The sequence below is a fragment of the Notothenia rossii genome (genome assembly GCF_949606895.1).
Source record: "Notothenia rossii genome assembly, chromosome: 5".
Taxonomy (NCBI): Eukaryota; Metazoa; Chordata; class Actinopteri; order Perciformes; family Nototheniidae; genus Notothenia; species Notothenia rossii.
This window is the reverse complement of record NC_136903.1, coordinates 72,423,031-72,448,908: the sequence shown is the minus strand read 5'-3', so window position 1 is coordinate 72,448,908 and position 25,878 is coordinate 72,423,031. Positions and strand designations below refer to the sequence as shown.

General features: G+C 40.0%; 3 protein-coding genes across 3 annotated transcripts; all 3 read left to right on the top strand.

The window, feature by feature from the left end:
- Positions 1-6,884: 6,884 nt before the first annotated feature.
- LOC307041448 (protein transport protein Sec61 subunit alpha) lies at positions 6,885-13,218 on the top strand. Its single transcript, XM_079684861.1, has 12 exons — positions 6,885-7,036; positions 7,690-7,757; positions 7,841-7,906; positions 8,543-8,621; positions 9,015-9,146; positions 9,243-9,352; positions 9,946-10,099; positions 10,191-10,351; positions 10,469-10,666; positions 10,897-11,088; positions 11,178-11,254; positions 12,076-13,218. Exons 1-12 carry the CDS (start codon positions 7,030-7,032, stop codon positions 12,260-12,262), a joined length of 1,431 nt encoding a protein of 476 aa, XP_079540987.1. The 5' UTR covers positions 6,885-7,029; the 3' UTR covers positions 12,263-13,218.
- A 601-nt stretch (positions 13,219-13,819) lies between these two features.
- Positions 13,820-17,031, top strand: chchd4b (coiled-coil-helix-coiled-coil-helix domain containing 4b). Its single transcript, XM_079684313.1, has 3 exons — positions 13,820-14,072; positions 14,704-14,802; positions 14,900-17,031. The coding sequence occupies exons 1-3, from the start codon at positions 14,051-14,053 to the stop codon at positions 15,433-15,435; spliced, it is 657 nt and encodes a 218-aa protein (XP_079540439.1). The 5' UTR covers positions 13,820-14,050; the 3' UTR covers positions 15,436-17,031.
- A 610-nt stretch (positions 17,032-17,641) lies between these two features.
- Positions 17,642-25,332, top strand: uroc1 (urocanate hydratase 1). Its single transcript, XM_079684305.1, has 19 exons — positions 17,642-17,874; positions 18,504-18,634; positions 19,226-19,319; positions 19,422-19,481; positions 19,569-19,697; positions 19,786-19,847; positions 19,947-20,013; positions 20,286-20,429; positions 20,782-20,870; positions 21,667-21,729; positions 21,827-22,006; positions 22,671-22,768; positions 22,868-22,940; positions 23,091-23,280; positions 23,376-23,474; positions 23,585-23,684; positions 24,160-24,241; positions 24,705-24,804; positions 24,889-25,332. The coding sequence occupies exons 1-19, from the start codon at positions 17,749-17,751 to the stop codon at positions 25,027-25,029; spliced, it is 2,028 nt and encodes a 675-aa protein (XP_079540431.1). The 5' UTR covers positions 17,642-17,748; the 3' UTR covers positions 25,030-25,332.
- The last annotated feature ends 546 nt before the right edge of the window (positions 25,333-25,878 follow it).

Genomic DNA, 25,878 nt, shown 5'->3' with positions numbered 1-25,878 from the left:
GATGATCTTGGGGTTAATAAACCCAACCAGGTGAAACTGGATCGTTATCCAGGGAGATTGTTTTCAGGAAAGAAGCGCACTTTTGCCACTGCATGGTACTACAACAGACCATGGCTTGAATATTCGTTAAAAGCAGACGCAGCCTTTTGTTTCCCTTGTAGACAGTTTAAAGTAAATACGTCTTCATCTGATGCGGCTTTTACTGTCAAAGGTTTTTGCGACTGTAAACACGAATTACAGACTGATAAAGGACTGCTAAGGCATGCCGCATCAAAAGAACACATTTCATGTGAGAGTTTGTGGACAGAGAGACAGATACGCCAGGAAACAAATAAGGAAATTAGTACTTTGGTGGATCAGCTGGCACGGAACCGTTATTACGTGTCAGCTGTCGTTGATATTATAGCTTTTTTAGCTGTCAACCAACTCCCTCTCAGAGGTGACCACGATTCACTCCACAGCATGTCCGAGTCAGGCAGTGGGCTCTTCCTATCACTGAGTATACGCTGCACAAAGATGCAGAGTTGGCCAAAATAATGTTCTAAGTTAGCTCGGCTGAGTGAGAGGATGCACCTGCAGTGCATAGGAAAATAAACCATGCCCAAGGCGGGCTAAACAGTTAATCGTCTCCGTCTCTACTATTTCTCTCTGAGTGCAACGATGAGAAAGCTGCCATCCTTAACCAGTGTGCCTTGCTCGTGATTTACCAGTGTTTGTGCTGCCACGCACACAATGTTTCAAAAGTGGTTTCTGTCGTGGCTTCCTTCCTTGTATTTCCATCAAGCCTTAAACAGACAGTTCTAACTTGTTTCTTTCCTTAAATTACTCACAGTTTGAAGTGTTGCTTGGTCTCGATGGTTTAGAAGATGTTGCGATGTGTTTGCTCAAAATAACATAACAAACATTTGTACATGCAACAAAGAATATAGGCCTTTACAATATTCAAAAGAAATAGGTAAAACTCAAAGTAAAATAACAAAACAACTTAGGTATTCTTTCTGTCTTGATAATGCTTATAACTTAAAGGGTACGGTTAAAAACTGTTCCTCGACGGAGTCTCTCAACAGGTTGCCCATCACTGTGGCTTTAGCACCGGCGCCGTGGGAATTGTAGTCCTTTTTATAGTGCCGCGGATAATAAACTTGTATACCATGTTGACATCGCTTCAGAAGACGAACAGTGAAAGTGTCACAGACTATATCATACGGGCAGAAACCACCATCACTGCGCTACGGAACGCAGGTGAAACGTTAGGCGACGGCCTATTGATAGCCATGGTTTTAAAAGGACTGCCTGAGATTTTTAGGCCATTTGCAATACACCTGGCACATAATGATGACAATATAACGTTTCCAGAGTTCAGGACAAAGCTAAGGAGTTTTGAAGACACAGAGAAATTAAGCACGACAGAGTCGAGTGATAACGTGATGAAGACTCAAGCGAGACCCGGACGGCGGCCCGCCAAGCAAGGTGCATATGACAAGAACAGTGACAATGCCGATATTGTGTGTTTTAAGTGCGGCACAAAAGGCCACCGAGCGAGAGTGTGTCGGCAGAAGACATGGTGTTGTCAATGCAAAAGTGACACACACAAAGACGCCACATGCAGGCGTAAAGACAGACAAGATGGCGCGAGAAAAGTCTCAGAAGAAGATGGCGGCGGCGGCGACGCAGATTACGTCTTCAGGATCAAAGACGGAGAAAACAGGGTCCAGCGGCAGCCAGCACGCAGCATCCAGGAGAAGGGCCTGATGGTCGACACAGGAGCCACCTCACACATCATCACGGGCATCACCAAGTTCAAAAACTTCGATGACACGTTCAAGCCAGAGACACACTGCGTGGAGCTGGCAGACGGTACCCGGTGCAACGGCGTCGCTCAATGCAAGGGAGAAGCAGAGGTTTGCCTGGTCGACAGCGGAGGACGGCGACATACCACTACTCTGAGAAAGGCGTTGTTTATACGGTCATATCCCCAGGACATCTTCTCAGTGAAGGCAGCGACTGCCAGCGGAGCCACGGTCGTTTTCAAGCAGGGAAAAGACGCTTTGATACACAAAGACGGTACCAGGTTTGACATTCATGTGTACAACAGGTTGTATTATTTGCACACTGAAGGTGAGAATAGTGACAAATGTAATGCTTGCAATAGACGTGGCATGAAATACTAGGCCACAGTAATTATGACGATGTGCTACAAATGCAAAATGTGGTTCAAGGTATGCGGATCAAGAGCAAAACAGATAGACCCGACCAAGAATGTGAGGTGAGTATTCAGGGGAAATTTGCACAAACCAGAAATAGAAACCCTGATAGTAGAGCAAAGGCTCCATTAAAAATGGTACACACGGACCTAGCCGGTCCAGTAGCTACAGAGTCAAGAGATGGTAACAAATATGTACAGTCATTCAGTGATGACTTCTCGGGTGCAATATTTGTATATTTTCTAAAAACTAAAAGTGACACGGTACAGGCAACGGAAAAATTCCTAGCAGATACAGCCCCATACGGGAAAGTGGAGTGTATAAGGTCAGACAACGGCACAGAGTTCACATGCAGGGATTTCCAAACGTTGTTAAGGAAAAATAGGATAAGACATGAGACGTCAGCCCCGTACTCACCCCACCAGAACGGTACAGCTGAGAGAAGCTGGCGTACTCTTTTTGAGATGGGTAGGTGTATGCTAACTGAAAGTCAGCTACCAAAAGAGTTATGGAACTAGGCAGTCCAAACAGCAGCCATAATGCGTACGGATGTTTTAACAGGCGTACAGGACAAACCCCTTACCAGATGCTGACAGATAAAAAGCTTAACGTCTCTACAATGCAGAAGTTTGGGTCTGTATGTTACACATACAAACAGGACAAGGGAAAACTTGATTCCAGGTGTGATCAGGGGCGTTTTGTGGGTTATGACAAGAACAGCCCCGCGTATTTGGTCCATCACCCAGATACTGAGAAAGTACAAAAGCACAGGCTAGTCAAGTTTGTAAACAAGGTAACTGTGGAGAAACAGACACAGACCTTTGGGTCAGACCCAAATGATGACAAAGACAGTGTGAGGCAGCCTAGGGCTAGCAGGGTCACACAGGCGATAAATGAGAGCACAGAGAATGCTAAAGAGACTAGTACACAAAGTGACAGTCCAGTAACTATGTCTGACGACAGTAGCCAAACACAACCAAGTGGGACAGATGATGAATCTGAGGGTGGGAGATACCCGACTAGAGACAGAAGGAAACCAAGTCACTTAAAGGACTTTGTAACTGAAGACAGTGATAGTGATGTGATTCTTACTACCATAGACTACTGCTACAGAGCAGTATGTGGCATTCCACAGACATTTAAGGAGGCTATGACGTCAACTGACTCAAGAGAGTGGGTCAAAGCCATGGATGACGAAATCCAATCATTAAACGACAACACATTTACCCTGACAAATCTGCCAAAAGGTAAAAAGACAGTGGGGGGCAAATGGGTTTACTCTATCAAAAGTGATATTGAGGGAATGGACAAGTACAAAGCAAGGTTTGTGGCCAAAGGCTATAGCCAGAGGATGGGGATTGACTATGGAGAGACTTTTTCCCCCACGACCAGCTTGACGATTGTAAGAGTGGTGTTACAGAAAGCAGCACAGGAGGACTTGCTACTGCATCAGATGGATGTAAAAACAGCGTACTTACACGCTCCTATAGATTATGAAATCTATATCGGACAACCAGAGGGTTACGAAGAAAGACGGGGAAGGTCTAGTGTGTAAGCTAGAAAAATCTCTTTATGGTCTAAAACAATCCGGTAGAAATTGGAACAGGATTTTGCACGATTGTTTAACTGAAGACGATTTAGCACAGAACCCAGCAGACCACTGTGTCTATGCCAAAGAGACCGAAGGTGGAAAGGTGATAATAATTATCTGGGTCGATGATCTGATCATTGCAGCTAGCAATGACAAAATACTGAAGGAAGTGAAAGAGATGCTCTCTGCCAAATTTAAGATGAAAGATTTAGGTAACCTAAAACATTTTCTGGGTATCGATTTCAAACATTCAGATGGATGTGTAAAGATGTCACAGGAAAAATATGTTAACAAGATACTGGAGAGGTTTAACATGCAAAACTGTAAACCCAGAGAAACACCCTGTGATCAAAAACTTGACTATACAGAAAATGCAGTGAAAATGGATGATGTCAGGATGTACAGAGAGGCGGTAGGCAGCCTTATATACCTGACCACATGTACAAGGCCAGATTTAAGTTTTGTTGTGAGCAAACTATCACAATATTTTTGCTGAGCCTACAGAGGAGCAGTGGGTAACTGTGAAACACGTGTTAAGATACCTTCGAGGCACGATAGAGAAAGAGTTGTGTTTCAGAAGAAACGATAGTGAGAAGCTAGGCTTACTAGCCTACAGTGATGCCGACTGGGCATCTGATGTCACCGAATATTGTGTAAGGATATTGTGTAAGCCTCAGTAAGAGCAGCTCTTTAGTCTCATGGAAGAGTAAGAAGCAGCCTACAGTGGCACTTTCCACCTGTGAGGTGGAATACATGGCTCTGGCCTCAACTATACAAGAGTGTATATATCTAGAGCAGTTACTGGAGGGTATCGATGATTACAAATATACACAAACAGTAGTGTATGAGGACAACCAGGGAACAATTGCCCTAGCCAAAAACCATGTAAGCAGACAGAGGTGTAAGCACGTTGACATAAAGTACCACTTCATAAGATCAACTGTAAAGGATGGGAAAGTAACTCTGGTGTACTGCCCTACTGAAGAGATGGTGGCAGACATAAGGACAAAACCTGTAACTAAGCTGAAACTGAAGAAGTTTGCAGGAATCGTTTTTGGAGTTTAAAATATGTGAGGAGGTCCACATTTTCATTTTGTTTACTTTTTGGAATACAGCAACCTGAGAACAAGTGGGGGTGTTAAGGGAAATGTTTACATACTGTATGTCCTCAGTTATTGTATGTATAGAGAGATTGTGTCTATTCTGTACTATAGGGATGCAATACTGTTATTGTACCACTGTGAGGCACTGTAGTATTACGTGCTACGTAATGACCAGGCTTGCGTCATGTAAATGAGGGTGTGTTCACCTCATGCACGTGTTCACTGTCTATCTTTGTTCTCTTCTAAGTTAGCTTGGCTGAGCGAAGGAATCACCTGTGAAGCAGAGGTATAAAACATGCTCAAGGGCTAAACAGTTCATCGTCTCCGTCTCCACTATTTCTCTCCGAGTGCAGCGTAAGAAGAAGCTGCCATCCTAAACCTCAACAATAATAATATGGTGGCAACCATTTAATTCCACACGGATTTGTCCGTCACGAGAGTTTTTAACAATGTCGTGGCTTCCTTCCTTGTATTTCCATCAAGCCACTAGACGCCTTAAACAGACAGTTCTAACTCGTTTCTTTCCTTAAAATACTCACAGTTTGAAGTGTTGCTTGGCCTCCGATGGTTTAGAAGATGTTGCGATGTGTTTGCTCAAAATAACATAACAAACATTTGCACATGCAACAAAGAATATAGGCGATTACAATATTCAAAAGAAATAGGCAAAACTCAAAGTAAAATAACAAAACAATTTAGGTATTCTTTCTGTCTTGATAATGCTTATAACTTAAAGGGTACTTGTACGGTAAGAGTACGGTACGTTACGGTAAGATAAGTACGGTTAAAAACTGTTCCTCGACGGCGTCTCTCAACAGGTTGCCCATCACTGTGGCTTTAGCACCGGCGCCGTGGGAATTTTAGTCCTTTTATAGTGCGTTGACTACAGACGTCACAATTAGGTGGCCTTTCTTATCAAATCAAAAATACTGGCTCTAACATTTTCTATGTTGCCCTTTATTTGTGTATGTATTTGCGATACGTGTGCGTCTTTGCGCAATGCTGTTGGCCTTGCTGTCTGATATTGTGCCGCAGGCCCGCAGCACATGACGGTTTTGTTTGCCCTCCCATGAAAATCATATGCCCTCCCTTTAGATTTGTGCTGGCGCCGGGTCTGGTCCTCACCAGCCAGCATTCAAAAACCTTGTTCAGGGCACTGCTGCTCTCTGGTGGAGATATACATTTATTAATACAGGGGGAAGTTGAAAAGTAACTTTCGGATGATCTTGCTGATAAGAGGTAAAAGTGTAGCTTGAGCAAGGTCATTAGCAGTAATGATGTGTAGACAATTCAGAATCTGTTCCTGAATACAAAACTTGAAGATACATTTAGAATTGTTTTTATTATTATTATTATTATTATTATCGGAAAATGTAATATGTGGTATCTTAAAAAAACTTGTTTTTGTAATACTATAAAGAAGGTGGCTTTTTTTATTCATAAATGTAGATTTAACAACTAAAAAAACACATTATGTATTACTTAATTCAAAAATGAAATGCATATATTAAATATATATATCACTTTTTTATACTATCATTATTATCATTATTATTATTATTATTATTATTATTATTATGGCATGTGTCAAGTAATAATGATCATATAACTTATAATATGAATACTACTACTACTACTACTAATAATAATGATGATGATGATGATGATGATGATGATGATGATGATGATGATGATGATAATAATAATAATGTATTGTTGTTTGTATCATAGAACAATAACATGTTTTATCTGGGTTATCAGGATTATAAATCATGTTTGCAGTGTAATAAATCAGGCTGTTTCTTTAAAACCTTGTTCTTACACAACTTTGTTCAATAAAACATTAACAAACAACAACGAAATCATGAAATAGGATATACTCTCTGTTATTATTTGTTATTTATTTATTACATTAGCTGATTAAATGAACTACGTCCGTGTTATGTATTCTTATAAAGTCAGTAGCATTTCAGCAGTGGGCTGGTTCTTTAAATCGCTGTGCTTCGTGTCTGTAGTGGTGACGTGTCTCTAAAGTATCTCCTCCTCCCGGCTCTCAGCCACACAGTCAGTAGTGAGATTTCTGCCTAGATTTACACTGTAAAGGAGCACGAAGGAGGACAGTTGGGACATCATGGGCAGTGAGTATGACTTTGGCACACGATTTGTACGAGATAAAGATAACCAGAGTCTGTTTAGCAACAACATAAAATACAGTTTAATCTGTTTTGTACAACTTTAGATAGCTAACCTCGCGGTGTTAGCGCTGACTGCCTCTGATAGCTCGTTAGCTCACGTTGCTAGCTAGCTAGCTAGCTAGTCGGCAGTAGCTTCTGTAATATTTTGAGGTTTTCATGATGGGAAATCGTCAGTGGATAACATTAAACAGTTGGGCAGTGTTTTTGTTGGACTAATTAGTTTTTTGTGGAAGGATTTTATAAGCGACATATTGGTTCTTGTTGGTTGGAAATCTCTTCTAAGCTAACTCGTTAGCTACTCATTCAAAGACACTGACAGTCTAGTGATGACGACGCACAACACAACCGGTGTTATCTTGAGCCTGCTGCTACTAAATCAACTGCCAACCGCTAATAAGAACACCTAGGCATGATTATGTAAATGTTTCGGAAAACATATAGAAACACCGTAATAAACGCCCTATTTCACGTCAAATTTGGTTATTGTAAATTCCAGTATGTCTTGAATCCGCCCACCACTCACTGCCACGTCCCACTGGCAGCCAGCTATCATTCCCAGTTCACTCACACATGTACTCGTGTTTTTTTGTTTTCAGTCAAATTCCTGGAGGTGATAAAGCCGTTCTGTGCAGTATTGCCAGAAATCCAAAAACCTGAAAGAAAGGTATGCATTTAAATCATTATTACATTCGCATTTGGCTATGAAAAATATGTTAAATATCTTCTCCTAATGTGATTGTTTAACAGATCCAGTTCAGAGAGAAGGTATTATGGACTGCCATCACTCTCTTCATCTTCCTGGTCTGTTGCCAGGTAAGTGCCAACAATAAATTAATGTTTAAGTTGTTCAACAACAACTCTAAATGGATTGAAATTTCATATGATTTTTTTTTAATGTAACATTTGGCAACAAGATTATGTTTTATAAACACATAACCTGCACACTACGTTCACCTGCACTTTATTAATGACAATTTGGTCTTCTGAACTTTATCAGCTAAAAATTCTGTATGACCTTCATTCAAAGGTCTAAGGACAGATATACTGTTAATAAAGTGAGTAAATATGTCGCAGTGTTCTGTTTTAACATATTTCTGTAGAAATAGAAAAGTGGATATTATGTATTTTGATATCCTATAAATTATTTAGAATTTTATTATTTTTATTTTATTTCAATTTGGATTTAGTCAAGGTGGGGAAAAGAAAATGAAAAGGCTTGTTAGTTCAATTAAAAAATGAACTCTGTTGATTTAATCAAACAATCAGGGGTACTTCTGCCTGCAGGGAAATGTGCAGGCAGGGATTTGAACACTGAGTTTTGATTTACAGCAATTATGATGACATTTTGTTAACAAAAGGCTTAAAGGTGGACTTCAATAATCAACACCTGCAAGTTCATAGTAGCAATTAAGCTTGTGCATAAATAAAGTAATATTTGTTTTCCTGCAGATCCCCCTCTTTGGCATCATGTCGTCAGACTCTGCAGATCCTTTCTACTGGATGAGAGTCATTCTGGCCTCAAACAGAGGTAATGATCAAGATAATATATCAAAAGAAAGCATTACAAATATATAGATGCTCCCATTGTTATTCCACTCTTTTGGTCTTGATTCAATTCATATTTTTGTTCTGTTTCCTTTTGTAAAGACTAATTGGGAATTAAACAAAACATTTTAACACTTCTTTCATTGAAAATTGAAACTCAATTGTGGGTTCATAATAAAACCTTGACTGTTAAATACTTACATTTATTACAAAGCTGTGTGTGATTTAAAACCATTATGCTGCTGTAAATTAACCGGCAATAAGTTTCACCATAGAAATGCGACTGATAGACTGGTGGCCGATTGATTGGGACATTTCTAATAAGTGTGTGCCTGCTCTCTCACTGGTTTATACTAACTTGAATTTCTCTCTCCAGGTACCCTGATGGAGCTCGGTATCTCGCCTATCGTCACCTCCGGCCTCATCATGCAGCTGCTGGCTGGAGCTAAGATCATTGAAGTCGGAGACACACCAAAGGACAGAGCGCTCTTCAATGGAGCTCAGAAATGTAAGTAAACTCTCCTCGGGTGGTAATTTATAAACGTACGGTTGGCATTTATATGCACATCTATAGATTGTCTAACCCCCGCCTATTGTTCTTTAGTGTTTGGAATGATCATCACCATCGGACAGGCCATCGTGTATGTGATGACCGGCATGTACGGAGATCCCTCTGAGATGGGCGCAGGAATCTGTCTGCTCATCATCATTCAGGTAAGAACAGGACTTTTCTAAAATGTGTCATAACCAATAATGTTACTTCGACTAAAATCTATATTCTGTCATCAAAACCTCCTCTCAGAATGCACTAATTATAAAACATGAATGAAATAGAACACAGCAGATTGTGACTTGAACCCGGTGTCGTTTCTATTTTTATATTATCAAAGAAAAATCTCCTACAGTGAGGATGGCATTTAAAGCATTCATTATCAAACATATTATCTTCCATCAATTAAAGGGTTTTAAACTGCCATCTTAGTGCAAGAGGTGCATCAAGGTCCTTTCAGAGTATCGTGCAGGAACGAATAATTATGTCAAATAATACAATTCATATAGTCATGGTTTCTAATGAACAATACGTGACTAACAGGTGTGTTTAATTCAATAAAGTGTATTCACAAAGCATAATGTGCTCCAGTGGAGCTGGAAGTGCTACTTTTTTAAAACTCACATTATAACTTCAGTAAAGCGAACCCAGTCTACAGCTAAGCCCCTCCAAGGCTATGTGAATGTATTGCGAAGTGAAAACATTTTCACATGATTTCCTCGGTGCTCTTTCAGCTGACTATCTGTTTTGTTCTCAGCTGTTTGTAGCTGGGCTCATCGTGCTGCTTCTGGACGAGTTGCTCCAAAAAGGCTACGGTCTCGGTTCAGGAATCTCGTTGTTTATTGCCACAAACATCTGTGAGACAATCGTGTGGAAGGCCTTCAGCCCCACAACGGTGAACACTGGAAGAGGTAAGAAATAAAAAGATTTTTAAATATCTGCAAAAATCTTCTGCACTCCTCAGAACTGTGCCTCATACTGGTGAATGTTTTCTCTTTCTAGGTACGGAGTTTGAGGGAGCAATCATTGCCCTGTTCCATCTGCTGGCCACTCGCACAGACAAAGTGCGAGCTCTGAGAGAAGGCTTCTACAGGCAGAACCTGCCCAATCTCTTGAACCTCATCGCCACCGTGTTTGTCTTCGCTGTAGTCATATACTTTCAAGTTAGTGTCTGAACCTTCTTCCACATGGAACCTGAACATAAATAATTGCATATAGACTAGATGATGAAGTTCTGGAGGGTAAACGGCTGAATTGCTCACATTCTCCTCTTCTCACAGGGATTCAGAGTGGATCTGCCCATCAAGTCTGCTCGCTACCGTGGCCAGTACAACACCTACCCCATCAAGCTGTTCTACACCTCCAACATCCCCATCATCCTGCAGTCCGCCCTCGTCTCCAACCTGTATGTCATCTCCCAGATGCTTTCCACACGCTTCAGTGGCAACTTCCTGGTCAATCTGCTCGGTACCTGGTCTGTAAGTATACCATTTAATCACACCTTCCTTTCAGTTTGTCTCTCTCAAAAGGACTCAAATGTGATTAGGCATGGTGCCTCCTCTCTGCTCAGGGGGACATTACTCCATGGTATACTTAGAAAATAGCCGTTTGCTGTTAAACTAATGTTCTGAATGTTATTTTTATGGTTTGTTTTGTGGTTTTTGTCTGCCCATTTTTAAAGTGTGTATTATTTTTCTTTTGTTTGTAGGATGCTACGTCAGGTGGTCCAGCCCGGGCCTACCCTGTAGCCGGACTCTGTTACTACCTCTCTCCGCCGGAGTCGTTTGGTAATGTTCTCGATGACCCGGTCCACGCTGGCATCTACATCGTCTTCATGCTCGGATCATGTGCCTTTTTCTCCAAGACCTGGATTGAAGTCTCTGGCTCCTCTGCTAAAGATGTAAGTTGTAAACACTTTCAGTCAGGTGGTCTCGAGTAGTTATATCAAACACACTTTGTTTTAAAGCTCTTTTCTTTACTTGAATCCAGGTGGCGAAGCAGCTGAAGGAGCAGCAGATGGTGATGAGGGGACACAGAGAAACCTCAATGGTCCACGAGCTGAACAGGTACAATGAAAACCACAATCCATACATTTACACGTTTCTCAGTTATAATGGCAATAAGCTTTATTCATACATTTACATGATTTCATCTTTCTGCCTCTGACGAGCAAATAACCCTCATCTTGTAATCAAGCAACACATTGTCACGATGTCACGTCAATATTTTTAGGTTTTATATGTACTGTACTTCGGACAGTCTTAGACTCAAGTGGTGCCAAAAATATGTGTCATAAAAGACAAGGACATGTAAGATAGGAAGGTAATGCAGAAATAAATCCAAAGGTATTACAATAAAAAGATGAATAATTTATTATTACTATTGATTTTAATCAAAGGGGATATTAGTCCTCCTGTTTCCAAATGTATTTTTGACATGAACCTCACACCTTAAAACTAAGAACTTACAAAATATATATATATATATTTTAGTTTGCTTTTAGTTCATGAGGTAAGGAATAGACGGTAGAAATGAAATAAAGTTTTCTTCAGTTATCTTCCTAATTAGTCATGCATTGGAAATATGCAATGCTTAAAGGAATAGTTCAACAATTTAGAAATATTGCCAAAACATTGATTCTACTAGCTGACTCCTTGGGGCTCTTAATGCTCAGCAAAGATAAAGACTGTTCTTGTATATTTATCTAAAGACTTGAGCCTTGTGACCAGTGGAAAGAAAGCAATGTGTATTTGTTGTATTCCATTCATCCCTTTTTTAAACGATCATGAGGAAAGTATTTAATAAAAACTGCTTTTAAGGCTTTCTGCAGAAACAGTCATGTGAAATTCTCAGTATTGATCTAAATACTCCTGTTTTTGTTTTCTAGGTACATTCCTACAGCAGCTGCCTTTGGTGGACTGTGTATCGGAGGTCTATCAGTAATGGCCGACTTCCTCGGAGCCATTGGCTCTGGCACGGGTATCCTGCTGGCCGTCACCATCATCTATCAGTACTTTGAGATCTTTGTGAAAGAACAGAGCGAAGTAGGCAGCATGGGGGCTCTGCTGTTCTAGAAAAAGCCAATCTCATCCCACCTTCTACCAACGTTTATTAGGATCACCAACTTTGCATTTTGTTTACATCTATGTGAAGCTCCTGCATCGTCAGCTCTCCACTTTCAGGATGTTCGAGGAATCTTCAGGAATCTCAGCTGAAATGGGACCTTGGGAAGTGGGAGGAGCTACACAGCTTGTTGCCCCTACCTGGTATCTTCCAAAGTAACACAAAGACCGACATTTTAGCTGTATTTCATCCGATTTTCTAACTGACTCTACATTATACCTCCCCGAGATTCATTTTAAAGGCTTCCTTTGTGTAAGAGATGAAGTCCTGCGGGAGTTTGGTCCTTTTTTTCCGACTGACAACAGAACGCTTCAGGATGCCGGCTTACTCGACCGGATGATGGAGGGCAACTGACTGCTGTGTTCTGAAAAATGCACCTGATGTTCTGTTTGGTGTTATCTTAGTTAATACTTTTACTTTCAGCTTTATTTTATTTTTCCCTCAACCTGCCAATTATGTGAAGGTGTGGAACAGAAGCTGAACTGTCAAGCGCTGAGTCAAGTACTGTCGTTTTCCTGATCAGTGACCCTGTGTTATAGCTTTTATTGGAACAGGGTCTTGTAAGAGGAGGATGTGGAGCTCACATTGGGGTCCGCCTGTCGCTGTTTTAATGTATGGCATTCCCAGGGAGCTGCAGTATTAACTCACATGTCATATTCATTTTTGGCTCCCACTTTTGCAATTTTGTTTTGTTTTTTAATTGTCTGCTTTCAGCACACTTGCATCAATCGCTTTTCCACACCTGAGAAATACTATGACTTTCTGTATATAGGCCACGCATTGAATGATTTTGAATTTGTCTTAAATGTAAGATAAAGTCTTTTGAATATGTAAAAAAAAAAGATAATGCATTTCAGAACAAACCTTATAGAAAAACATTCTCAATAAAACCTTTTTGTGGAGAAAGGTCAAGTCTCTTGTCTCTTCTTTTTGTTCCACCAAAATGTTCATTAGCACATGGTTTCTTTAATACGAAAAGTAACCTCAATGATACTATAAATGCGACTGTAGTGAACATTTTGATCCATATATTGTGATTTACATACAGTACATAACTATGTAAAGGGGAATGAATATCCAACTTCTATATGATTGACTGATTGATTCGATTATATTTTTTGTTAAAGTACGAGTAGATATTTTAATATAGGAATGGCTATTACTTGAACTCCAATATCCCACCCCTAAAATAAAAATGTACTTAATAATAGGATTGGAAAAGTTGTTTCCAGGGTGATAGTTATAAGTGCATTTATTTAAAGTGTAGGTGCCTAGTTTACATTATAAAAAAATGGTGACAAATAGCATAGAAGGTGAATCTCCTCTGGATATTACACTTTTACCTGAATGAAGTCTTGTCCGAAATGTAATGTATTTTGATCGATAAATAAGATGTAAATAACTAATCGTGCATATTAAAACAACATTTCTAATGTTCTTAAACGCATTATTTTGTGTATATATAAATACATCTGTGTGTATGTGTTGCTTTGACCTGGTGGTGGCGGCAATGCGCTCAACAGCCTCTGCTCTACCGGAAATAGAAACGGAGAAGAAGACTCATCCACGCTCAGGCAAGGGTAGTTGTGAAACAAGCAAGAAGCTAGCTGATGCTGCACTAAATCCTTCCCCTCTGCATGTGTTGTGTCCAGTTGTGTCGTGTCTCAGTATCAGTTGTCGTCCTCTGAGTTGTTGCTGTCAATCAAAAAGAGGAATTCAAACCAACCCGGTGTGCAGACATGAGCTCGGTCAGAGATGAAGGTAACATGCTGTGCTAGCCGACTAACTCCACTGGGAAGCTAACCCTGAAGTTGATTTGAGTTTGAATGAAAATTAATGTTCTTTTTTTCTTACATTTGTACAAAAATCCTGTTGGCACGATGAGATTCAGGATTGTTACATCTTTACTTGTTAACAAATCTGAGTGTACAGGATTGTGAGTGTTCTTATTGTGCCATATTTTAATAGAAAGTCACCTTGAGTGCGGTCACTTAATGATTGTTCTTGTTTTGTTTTCATCATGTACCAACATGGTTTTGGTGTTAGCGGAAAATAACTCGGTAAAATGGACAACTATGTAATGTCAAAATCCAAACCATTTTATCCATTTTTAAAATGATCAGCCGGCATGCATGTCAAAATCTTATACCTATATCAAATAAATAAAAGATATATGGATGATTTCACTGATAGGCTCTTGTAAACCTGAAGTTAAAATTGTGACTGCAACTGCTGAAGCTTTTTTACCGTTTAAACCGTGTTTACTTTGTTAGTCTCAGAATATAAAGGAAGAGCCTTTAAATGTCCTATAGCCTGCCTTTAGTTTTGATTAGATGCCACAGTACTTATCAATGCATTTGTTTTTGTTGTCCTTCCTAATTTAACACCACAGGTAAGGACCGAATTATCTTTGTCACCAAAGAAGATCATGCGACACCCAGCAGTGCTGAGCTGGTAGAGGAAGACCCTGATGACCCTTATGAGGAGCGAGGTGAGGAGCAGTGAAATTGCCACTCTTTACTAAAGCTCAGGTGTGGGGATAAAATATACATTGATTACCTGTGCATTAACCTCTTTTCTCATCCTAGGGCTGATTCTTCCCAGTGGGGAGATCAACTGGAACTGCCCCTGTCTGGGTGGGATGGCCAGCGGACCCTGTGGGACTGAATTTAAAGACGCCTTCTCCTGTTTCCACTACAGTAAGGAGGAGGTGAAAGGATCTGAGTGCCTGGAGCACTTCAGTGCCATGCAGGAGTGTATACAGCGTTACCCCGAGCTCTATCCACAAGAAGATGACAAGGTGCAAAAAGAACAATCATCAGAAACAGAGCCGACCTCACAAGACTCTGCATCTGCAGAAACCCCAGATGCCGACTCAACATCTACAGAGACCCCAGGTGCCGACTCAACATCTGCAGAGACCCCAGGTGCCGACTCAACATCTGCAGAGACCCCAGGTGCCGACTCAACATCTACAGAGACCCCAGGTGCCGACTCAACATCTGCAGAAACCCCAGGTGCCGACTCAACATCTGCAGAAACCCCAGGTGCCGACGCAACATCTGCCACCGAGCCGGACTCCGATAGTATGCCACCCAACACAGAGGGCTCAGGGGAAAGCTAGTGATGAGCCCTGGTTACAATGTAAAGCCAAGACTTAAGAATCGGACTGAGATCATATTAAGTCATTGCTTGTTACATTCATAAATAACATCATAGTGGTTTTTTTTTAACATTTACTGTTGAAATTCTTTTTTAAATGAAGCAAAAACCTTTTGAGGGTGTATCCAAAATGCTCATTATTATTATTTCTTTAAAAGCAGACTGCAGGCTGAGTGGCCTGCAGGGAACGAGTCAAATAGTTAACAAGCCTGTTCTGACATTTACAAGTCATTTGGAGAAAGTGCGTTGTTGGGATTGAAAAGTAAATCAACACAAAAATCTAAACTGAGCAAAGTGATGCCTGTACTTGAGTTAACATTATGTTTAAGTTGCTGCAGCTGATGAGCTACTTTCTCTATTTCAAATGGAAACTCACGATAGCAGTGCACGTTTCCCTGTTGAATGTTTGTTTAGTCTCTAGTTAAACAAGCTATGGTACAGGAAACATTTTCTTTCATGTTGGCAGGTTAGATAAGAAGAAGACTTTAGCAGGGAAGATGATGTGGGTTGTTATTCAATGGCTACTGCTTTATGAAAACATGGTTCAACATGATGCGATTTAAATATCTCTATGCAAAAAAGGTCTTCATCCAATGATGGAAAGGTTAAATATTACAAAACGTATAGGGTCTGCTGTTGTGAAACCAAACACGTAAACTACATTAAATTATGTTATATTTAGAATATATAAGCTCTTCCTTTTGGTTTTGGACTTTTACTTACAGAGGAACAGAGGACATCCGGGTTATATAGTAAATATGTGAAAAACTATCATGACCTTTATTTCCAGTTGAACTAAACAATGTATTTATGAATAAGATGGGCTTACAGTGTACTTGTGTGAAACTATGTTATCAATGCAACAACTATCTTGAGTGTTTAAATTAAGGATGGGAAATCCTGCCTTTGGCAATGCAAGATAAAACAAATACTTAATTCAATGAAGAACCTAGAGTACCACGTTTATTTAGGACTACACACTCTGTGTATTATGTCCTTTTCTTTGTCTCTTGGAGCTGCAGCACTAAGTTAATTCAGAGAAACTCCACTAATTAATCATCGATCAGCTGTTAAAGTCATTTTAAATGCAAAGATGGTAGAAAAAGCTTTCCGCCTTTCAAAAATTGAGAATTCCTGCTTTTCTTTAGTGTGTATAAAATGTAACTGCATATTTTAAGGTTATGGACCGAAAAGACAAGACATTTGAAAAACATAACTTTCAACTTTGACAAATACGATCGACTTTTTCCCATCTGACATTTTACAGACCAAACGTTTCATCGAGAAATTAAGGAGTAATTCAAAGTGTTATACAAAGTTTACTTCCTTTTTGTTCCATTTCATATGTTTGACTCAAAGTTTATAACAGTGATTATACGGATGAAGTTGCTACTGAAGACAAGCTCACTATTTCGACTGAGCAGTCTTGATTGCTATCTGTGGTGTATGTCCAGTTATACAACTTTACCTCAGCTGAACTAAAGTGAACCATTCATGTCAAACACAGGTCTGACTAGTGTGACTTTTTATATCATAAATGATCCTTTATAATATTGGTTATTTTTGTGGTTTACTTCTTACATCTCCCATGCATGACATTGCAATAATATCTTTGTACTGTGCTGACTCACCATATTGCAAGTGTGTGAACTGAGTTTCTATAGCAGAGGGCAACTTTGGGAAAAAACTCTTTGCTACAATAACATTACTTCCTTTGAATGGATCTAGATTCAATGAATTCAACCAAATGACACAATTCACATCAATTGAACAATAACTAAAGACAACCCCTGTGATTGGATTTCTTACCTTTCCTATTCTGATTCAAATCTTTAATAGTAATTCACAGAGTTATTTAACCTTTACAAGAGTAGTTTATACTTTTTGGGAGGATACAGAATTAGAAATTCAATACACATTGTCTTCACAATCACATAATTAGTCTGCAAAAACTAGACCTCGTCAAAAGTATCAAATGTAGCTGTAAATGTATTCTTCCATGTGATATGATTAGGTAAAGCTTCAGAGGTCAGTTGCAGTGTTTGTCCACTGAAGCATGTCCTGCTAAAAACTCCCATCATGATCAATAATTACCAAAAACCGGCGTACCATTGGTGGATTGCGGAGGGGAAAGACGACCAAAAAGCCAATGAGACAATGAGGGGAATGTCATCGCCCTCAAAGTTGTTCTCTCCACAGAGGACGGCTTGCAGAGAGGGTGAGAGCTGCCTTCATCGTCGTCTGCTCGCGTGTGTGACAGAAAATCCTCTCCAGGATGTCTTCTTTAAAGGAGATATGCAGCGGTTTACCCCTGGACCCACTGCCACCCAACCGGGGAAGAGACCCCAATGTGCCGCACGCACCCATCCGGACCCCCAACCTTACAGCAGAGGAGGAGCGGGTGAGTCAATTTGTCTCTCAATCATTTATAAATAAGTATTCCAGAGACATGTAGCCCTCTCAAATACAATTATAATATGATTTGTTTACGAAGGATTTTACATGCACAGCTGAATGAAATGAAGGTATTCCTGTGCTTTTACACTGAGTAAAAAAACTTTCTGTGAATAAAACTCTCAAATTAAGATATATTTATAATGGAAAGCACCGTACATGGGCCTGCTTGGCTGCTTTAAAACGATTATCAAATGGAAGAAGTGGACTGCTATTAGACACGATCACGTAACAATGAGAGATGTAATAATAAGCTAAAGGAGGTAAATGCTCACTGTCATGTCAGACAATGGTTTGACTTTAAATGTGTTGAATGTGAGGACACAATTCACATAATACCATGCTGTGTACTCTGACTTGTTGCATCACCATTGTTGTCTCGTGAGCCGTCCCAAAAAAATTGATTATTCTCTCGGGTCCTCAAAGGATTGCCCAATCTCAGAGCAAAGGTTCAGTCAATGATTAAAAGAGAGCTCCTGCCCGTTACCCTAAAAAAGTAAAACAACTACTCTTCCATCAATCTATAAATACAGTATTTGTTCATTAACCCATTGCAAATGTCCCATGTTCCTCCAGTTGGCGCTGAGAAATGCCTTGCGTTACTTCCCTCCTTGCCACCATGCAACACTTGCACCTGAATTTGCTCAAGAGCTGCGGCAGTACGGGCACATCTACATGTACCGCTTCTGCCCCACATTACGCATGAGGTGAGAAAACCAAATTCCATAATTGATATTTGAGATGTAATAATGTATTTTGTATTGGTTGGTATTCCTTTTAATGCATTTTACATTTGTTTGTTGACTAAAGCCCTTCAAATTATAATCATAAAGCAGAGTATTTTCCAGATTAACTTTAAACCTTCAGAGATCACAGCGGAACAAAACTAAGACACTTGTACTGATGTTTCTGCCATAGGGGCCGACACTTTCACTGCTGATATATCTGTCACTTCTATGACAATCTCTGCTGCATTAGATGCATACAAATGATGGCTATTCTAAGTTAACTTGAGAAAGACATTGATGTATAACCACCACAATGCCAGTTATCTAGATTTCTTCTGACCTCAGGACTTTAGATAAACATTTCAATGGTTAATCTACAAAGTGAAACACACTCTAGCTCGCCAGAGATAAACATAAACCAATGTGTCATCCTGTAACTTAATCCTGTGTCCACAGTGGCTTCTGTTGAGCAAAAGTTCAATAGTATGAAACTATACTAAGCATGATAGTAGGATATTTTCTCTTAGTTCCCCCCACCACAGTGATGTGAGTGTCCCTCTGTCTCCTCAGAGCTTACCCCATAGATCAGTACCCGTGCCGCACACGCCAAGCGGCCTCCATCATGCTAATGATCATGAACAACCTGGACCCAGCCGTTGCTCAGGTGAGCCTCTCGCACAGCTCGTAGTAACTTTGGAATTAAGCATGGCCAGTCGTTTTTCAAACCGTTTATCTCGCCTGTGGTTAACTCTTCTTTATCTTTCAGTTTCCCCAGGAGCTTGTCACCTACGGAGGGAATGGACAGGTGTTCAGTAACTGGGCCCAGGTGAGTTATTTTGTGTTCAGGCAGTGGATTGGGTAATAAAGAGTGTAAATAGGTTTGTAATAATAACGTCACTGTGCCTGGGTTCAGTTTTGCCTGGTGATGCAATACCTGAGCGAGATGACAGAGGAACAAACTCTGGTGATGTACAGCGGTCATCCCATGGGCCTGTTCCCCAGCCTGCCTTCATCACCTCGCGCCATCATCACCAACGGCATGGTAGCTGCCCAACACACCTCACAAACATTCAGCACACCTTTGTGCTGTAAATCACTCGAATCAATTTTTCCTATTTTGCATCACTCAGGTTATTCCAAACTACTCCTCCAGAAATCAGTATGAAAAGATGTTTGCCCTCGGTGTATCAATGTAAGTTGTTGCAGGAAGAGGATGATGCTTTATCAAACCTCTGATGTGGGTACAGATGTCTTGATGTTATTTGTGTTTATTTTGTTTATTCATTTTCAGGTATGGCCAGATGACAGCAGGCAGCTACTGCTACATTGGACCTCAAGGGATTGTTCATGGCACTATGGTTTGTGATTTATTTTACGCTCCTGTATTTCCATATGCAAAATAAAGGTACATTTTTGATAAGTGGTTAAAAAACCTGAGGGCCAGAAACTCCTGAAGAGGGTGTTAGATTGGATAAGTTTAATAAGATGAAACAAATACAAATAAAAGCATCTTCCACACAAATTATTTGTCCTTTTAGACCACTGCTTGAAGTCATAACATTTAATGTGTTGTAGAAGTAGTGTTGTTGTTCCTGATTTGTTATCTGTTTCCTGATTTTTTTCTGTGCAGCTGACAGTGCTAAATGCTGGCCGGAGGTACCTGGGCTCTGATGATATGAGCGGGCGCGTCTTTGTGACCTCTGGCCTGGGGGGCATGAGTGGAGCTCAGGCTAAAGCTGCCGTCATTGCTGGTTGCATTGGCGTGATCGCAGAGGTCAGCTGGTTCAGTTTCATTTCTTCTTAATAGAGTGCCATCTATCGATCATAAATCTATCGATTAGATTTATGATTAGAAAATTATAAAAGTAGGGTAGACATGTGGAGATTATCCGGCTGAACAAAACGTGATCTGTCTCTTAAATGTGTGTCAACCACAGACCTTATTTCGAGCTAATTTCCAAAATCCTATGGAGAAATTGCATTGCTTTTTTGTCGAAGGAACCCATGCGCAGTTTACTTCCGGGTTTTAGGGTACGCGTCACGGTGGCACTCTATACTCACTGCTGACTGAGGCAGGAAAAATGAAGAAAGTCCTGTATGTTAACGTGAATTTGATGTCTATGTAGGTGGATGAGGCTCCGCTGAGAAAGAGACATGAGCAGGGCTGGCTGATGGAGGTCACCAGCAGCATGGACCACTGCATTAAACGCATCAGGTAACACAAAGAAAAGTGGTTATAGCTGTGTAAATCACTATTTAAAATCATTGCTGCATTCAATTTAACTTTTAAATCCATATGACACACTTGGAACGTGTGTGTGTTTCTTTTACATCAATGAGATTAAAATCCCCATGTTGCAGAGCTGGAGTATGTGTTCACATCATATTCTTAAGTAAGAGTGGCAATACCACACTATACAACAAAAACCAAAAACAATGTAGAGTGTTATAATCTTAGATGTTAGATTATTAAAAAATTATTCAAAATGTTGGGAGGTACTGAGAATATCAATATCACTGAGCTCAGATAACCAACCATGCCAGTAGCCTTATATTACAAGATAGAGAGTGGTTTCAATCTTCTCTTCTAATTCTTGGATAAATAGCAAACAAGCATATTCCCCAAAATGTCTTTAATTTCTTTCTTTTTGTGGTACTTATTATGGTATTATTACAACTTGTTGTACTATTAAGTTATTTAAACCATACAGCTGTTGATGTTTTTTGTGCCAGCATATGATTTGTAAGCAGTGTGACATGTCTGTCTGGTTGAGTAAAAGTTGTAATAATTCCCTGTTGAAATGAACGTTCTCAGGTGTAGTAATAGCTCCTAACATTTTGACAGAAACTTGAATAAATAAACCCACCTTCACTGCGACCTAGGCTGTCCACTGTTAGATGAGTATCATGATAGCAAAGCTCGTATCCACAGAAAAGACAGAAAGATGTTTCCCATAGGTAAACCTGTCTCGGATAACGTAATCACACATTGATTATTTTTTGTTTTTCAGGGAGGCCAAGAGCTCCAAGACTCCTCTCAGTATGGGTTTCCATGGCAACATTGTGGACTTATGGTGAGTTTCTGACCCAGGTCTGCAGATACAGAGACACAGACACCTCTTTTCCACTCTCTTGACATCTTTGTCCTACTCTTCCTTACTTTCCATCCAGGGAGAGGCTGCTGTTGGAGTATGAGAGGACGGGGGAGCTGCTGGTGGATTTGGGTTCAGACCAGACGTCGCTTCACAACCCGTACAACGGTGGCTACTACCCAGCGCAGCTCAGCTTCCGCCAGGCCAATCAGCTCATGATGACGGATCCTAAACGTTTCATAACCATGGTCCAAGAAAGGTCATTTCAATCACAGAGATTAGCTTTTATATGTTATATTTTCAGCAATATATCGGCCCATTAAAGGTACATTATTTAACTTTTACAAATTAAAAATTCCTATATTTTGGGGATATGTACACCTCCATTATCGTAAATATTTCTAACAATTTTCAAAGCAAGAGAAATCTGTTTAATTTTTATAAATGTAACAGTATGTTTCATTGTTCTCACCATCTTTGCACATGTATTGGAAATGGTGGAAACCTTTTATCTAGATTGACGCCAACTGTTTACAATGCACTTTTTAGATTTTGGCCGTTTTTAAATATACATTTGATCCAGATTAACAAAATGGTAATCGGCCATCTTGATCTTAGGTTACTAGAGACACAAGCTGAGAAAAACATGCATAGCAACTCAGCTCATCCCCCTTGGATCTCAGTTGTCCCCTAAGCTGGGCCTGAACACTGATGTTTTTATCCATTTAATTTACTTTTCTCTGGAGAGGGAGAGACCTAAAAAAAAAACTCCCGAAATAGGAGGTTATACAAACTGTAACAAGCTGGCTGCAATACCAACCTCCCATAATCCCTTAATACTTTACAATACCACCAAACTCTAGATGGCTAGTGGCTCAAATTACATAATGTGTGTTGAACATGTTTTTTATATGCGCTCACAGCCTCCGAAGACACGTTAAGGCAATCAACAATCTGTCTGAGGCTGGGATGTTCTTCTGGGACTACGGCAACGCTTTTCTCCTGGAGGCCCAGAGAGCTGGTCAGTAATTCAACTCCCACACAATACACTCTGATGTCATCATTATCATCCAGCCCAATGACAGACCACTGAAGAGACTTGTGTTTCTTGTTTTTATAGGAGCAGAGGTAGAAAAGGTTGGCGGAGGAGCCACAGAATTTCGTTACCCTTCTTATGTCCAGCACATTATGGGGTGAGATGTTATTTCTTATATTTTCATCTAGCATTCATCCTGTGATAGAACTGTGTAAACACCCGTGTAGGTCTACAAAAAGATCAATAATTGCAATCCAAAATGTTCTTCTCTCAATTAATGATATATCTCCTTCTGCCTTGGCTGCAGTGACATTTTCTCTTTGGGCTTTGGCCCCTTTCGCTGGGTGTGCACATCTGGAGACCCCCAAGATCTTTCTGTAACGGACAATATCGCCGCTACAGTTCTGGAGGAAATCAGTGCCAACGTGACAGATCGCATCAAACAGCAGTACAATGATAACATTCGCTGGATCAGAGAGGCTGGAAAACACAACATGGTAACCCTCTGGGCAGCCATCTCTATCACTTAATGAAAATCTGATTTTAAAGATATGCATTTAGATGATTTTATATCTGTGATTTCTTTGGTTAGGTTGTGGGATCCCAAGCCAGAATCCTCTACTCCGACCAGAAAGGCAGAGTCTGCATTGCTTTAGCTATCAACCAGGCTATTGCCGACGGAAGAGTTTTAGTAAGAGGATACATCGTCTGCTGAGAAGATTATTTCATGTTGACAGCGGTCTGCGTGATATTGAGTTTGCATTGAAGTCTCAAGTTTCTTGTGTTATTTCTGTTGTTCAGGCTCCTGTGGTTATTAGCAGAGACCATCATGACGTTAGTGGAACAGACAGCCCCTTCAGAGAAACCTCTAATGTGTATGATGGATCTGCCTTCTGTGCAGGTATGTGTTTCGTTCACTACAGCTATTCAGGAGACTATGGGCTTAAGAGGTACACAAACATGAGGGACAAACAGAATATGTTACTTGTCATTACTAAACTAAAAATACAACACAACAAATCTGTTTTCCTCCCTCAATTCTTCATATAAACCAGTGACAATACCATATATCTTAAACAAACTCCCAAAAAACTGCAGGTCCATCGCAACCCTCAGTTATTTTAAATCAACCAAAAAACCTTTCTGTTTGCTACTGCCTTTTATCAAATCAAATAATATTAATTTATAACTGTTATTTATTAGTTGTTCTACTATATTTTAGCTTGTTTTAATGGTATATTCTTATGTCTTTTAATAATTTTAATTGTGTCGTAATTGTATTAATATACCTTTTTTTAATGTGTCAATCTTTTAGATTTTTTATGTAAAGAGCTTGGAATTGTCCTATTGAAAATAAATATGCCTTGCTCTTACAGACATGGCGGTCCAGAACTTTGTTGGTGATGCATTCAGGGGCGCCACATGGGTATCTCTGCACAACGGCGGTGGTGTTGGCTGGTAAGGGTGGCTGCTCATTCAAGTTTCAAGAGTTCTTTATTACCATACACACAACTATTACACAACTATGTTTTTAAAAATGAAATTCCTTGATCACATGCTCCCTCAAACAATGCAATATGTTTGAAAGAAAAAGCCAAATAAATCCAACAAGTAAAAGCAAATGGAAAATGTGGACATAAAGTAGTGAAAGTTAAAATATGGGGCTAAAATAAAAAATAAAATATAATAAGTAAATTGTTGTAAATGATTGAACTGAATTTAGACAAAGATGTTGTGCATGTATATGCATAAGTAATACATTTGTGTATAAATAGGTGTAAACATTTAGTAAAACAGCAAGTAAGTGTTGATCCGGTCATTGCTACTATTAAAGGAATACATCTTTGTGAAAGGTTAATCAATCCTTGTCCGTCACCAATTCAGTGTGTTTTTAACACTATCTCTCGTTCATCACCTACAGGGGCGAGGTGATGAATGGAGGCTTTGGTTTGCTGTTGGACGGCTCTGAGGAGGCTGCAAAGCGGGCCAGACTGATGCTCAACTGGGACGTCTCCAATGGGGTGAGAGCGCAGAGAGGAGAGCAGCATGATTACTGTCCAGCTTCACCTACTGTTAATAACATGCTCTGTTTCTGCGTGCTGCAGGTGGCTCGTCGCTGCTGGTCTGGAAACACAAACGCTTACGATACCATTCAGGCCACCATGCAGGAGAACGAGCAGCTGCGTGTCACCATGCCTTTCCCTGTGCAGGATGAGCAAGTGCTGGACCGGGCCCTGCAGGGCTAGCCAACGTCTTAGCACAGCTCAACAGCCAGCTACGTTCAGCCACACAGATCAATAGTACCTATAGTATAATCCATTCAGACGTGTCTTGGTCAGACATTTTAAAGGTTTGACTATACACATAAATTGAAGTAGTTAATGATTCAGTTGCAATGTTGTTAAATAAATTATTTGCCATGAATACACTGAATGCTACAGTGTTGTGCTCGGCTCTTTTAATAATTGAATCTGCAAGGACGTATTCCTTTTTTTGTGCTGAAAATTAAACTACAAGTATGTTTAAATAAAAAAAGAGTCATTTGTTTATCACAACATGTCCTCAAATATCAGTCAAAATGTCAATAACAGGTTAAAGGCAGAATAATGTTCCTTTTGTTTATTTTTATATTGTAGAAAAAGGTAAAATAAACCATCCTGGATCCCAAAACCGAGTAATTGTCACAGCACTAGAGTAACGGGTTGTTTTTGGTTTAATGTTATAATTCAAGTTTCTGGTATTAAAAAAATAACCTTGAAATTAAGCAAAAAAAATGTACCACAAAATTGTCTGTGATGTCATCATGTGGGTCAAAAGTGTGAGAAGAGAAACATAAATCAAAACGTGCACATGTTTCAAGACATACAATATACAAATGAGACCGGTTCTTCCCAAATTCAACCATATCAGACAAACAAAAGTCATACTGTTTATCACACTCTCTTCCTCTTAACGCCATATTGACTGCTCAGTTAATAACTTTATTGGCATTATACACAAGTCACAGTGTCCTTCCTCCTTTCTTGTCTGTATGGCTCAGTATTCAGGGAAGTGAAAGGAAGATTCCACAAAATGGTATAAAGGGAACAAACTTA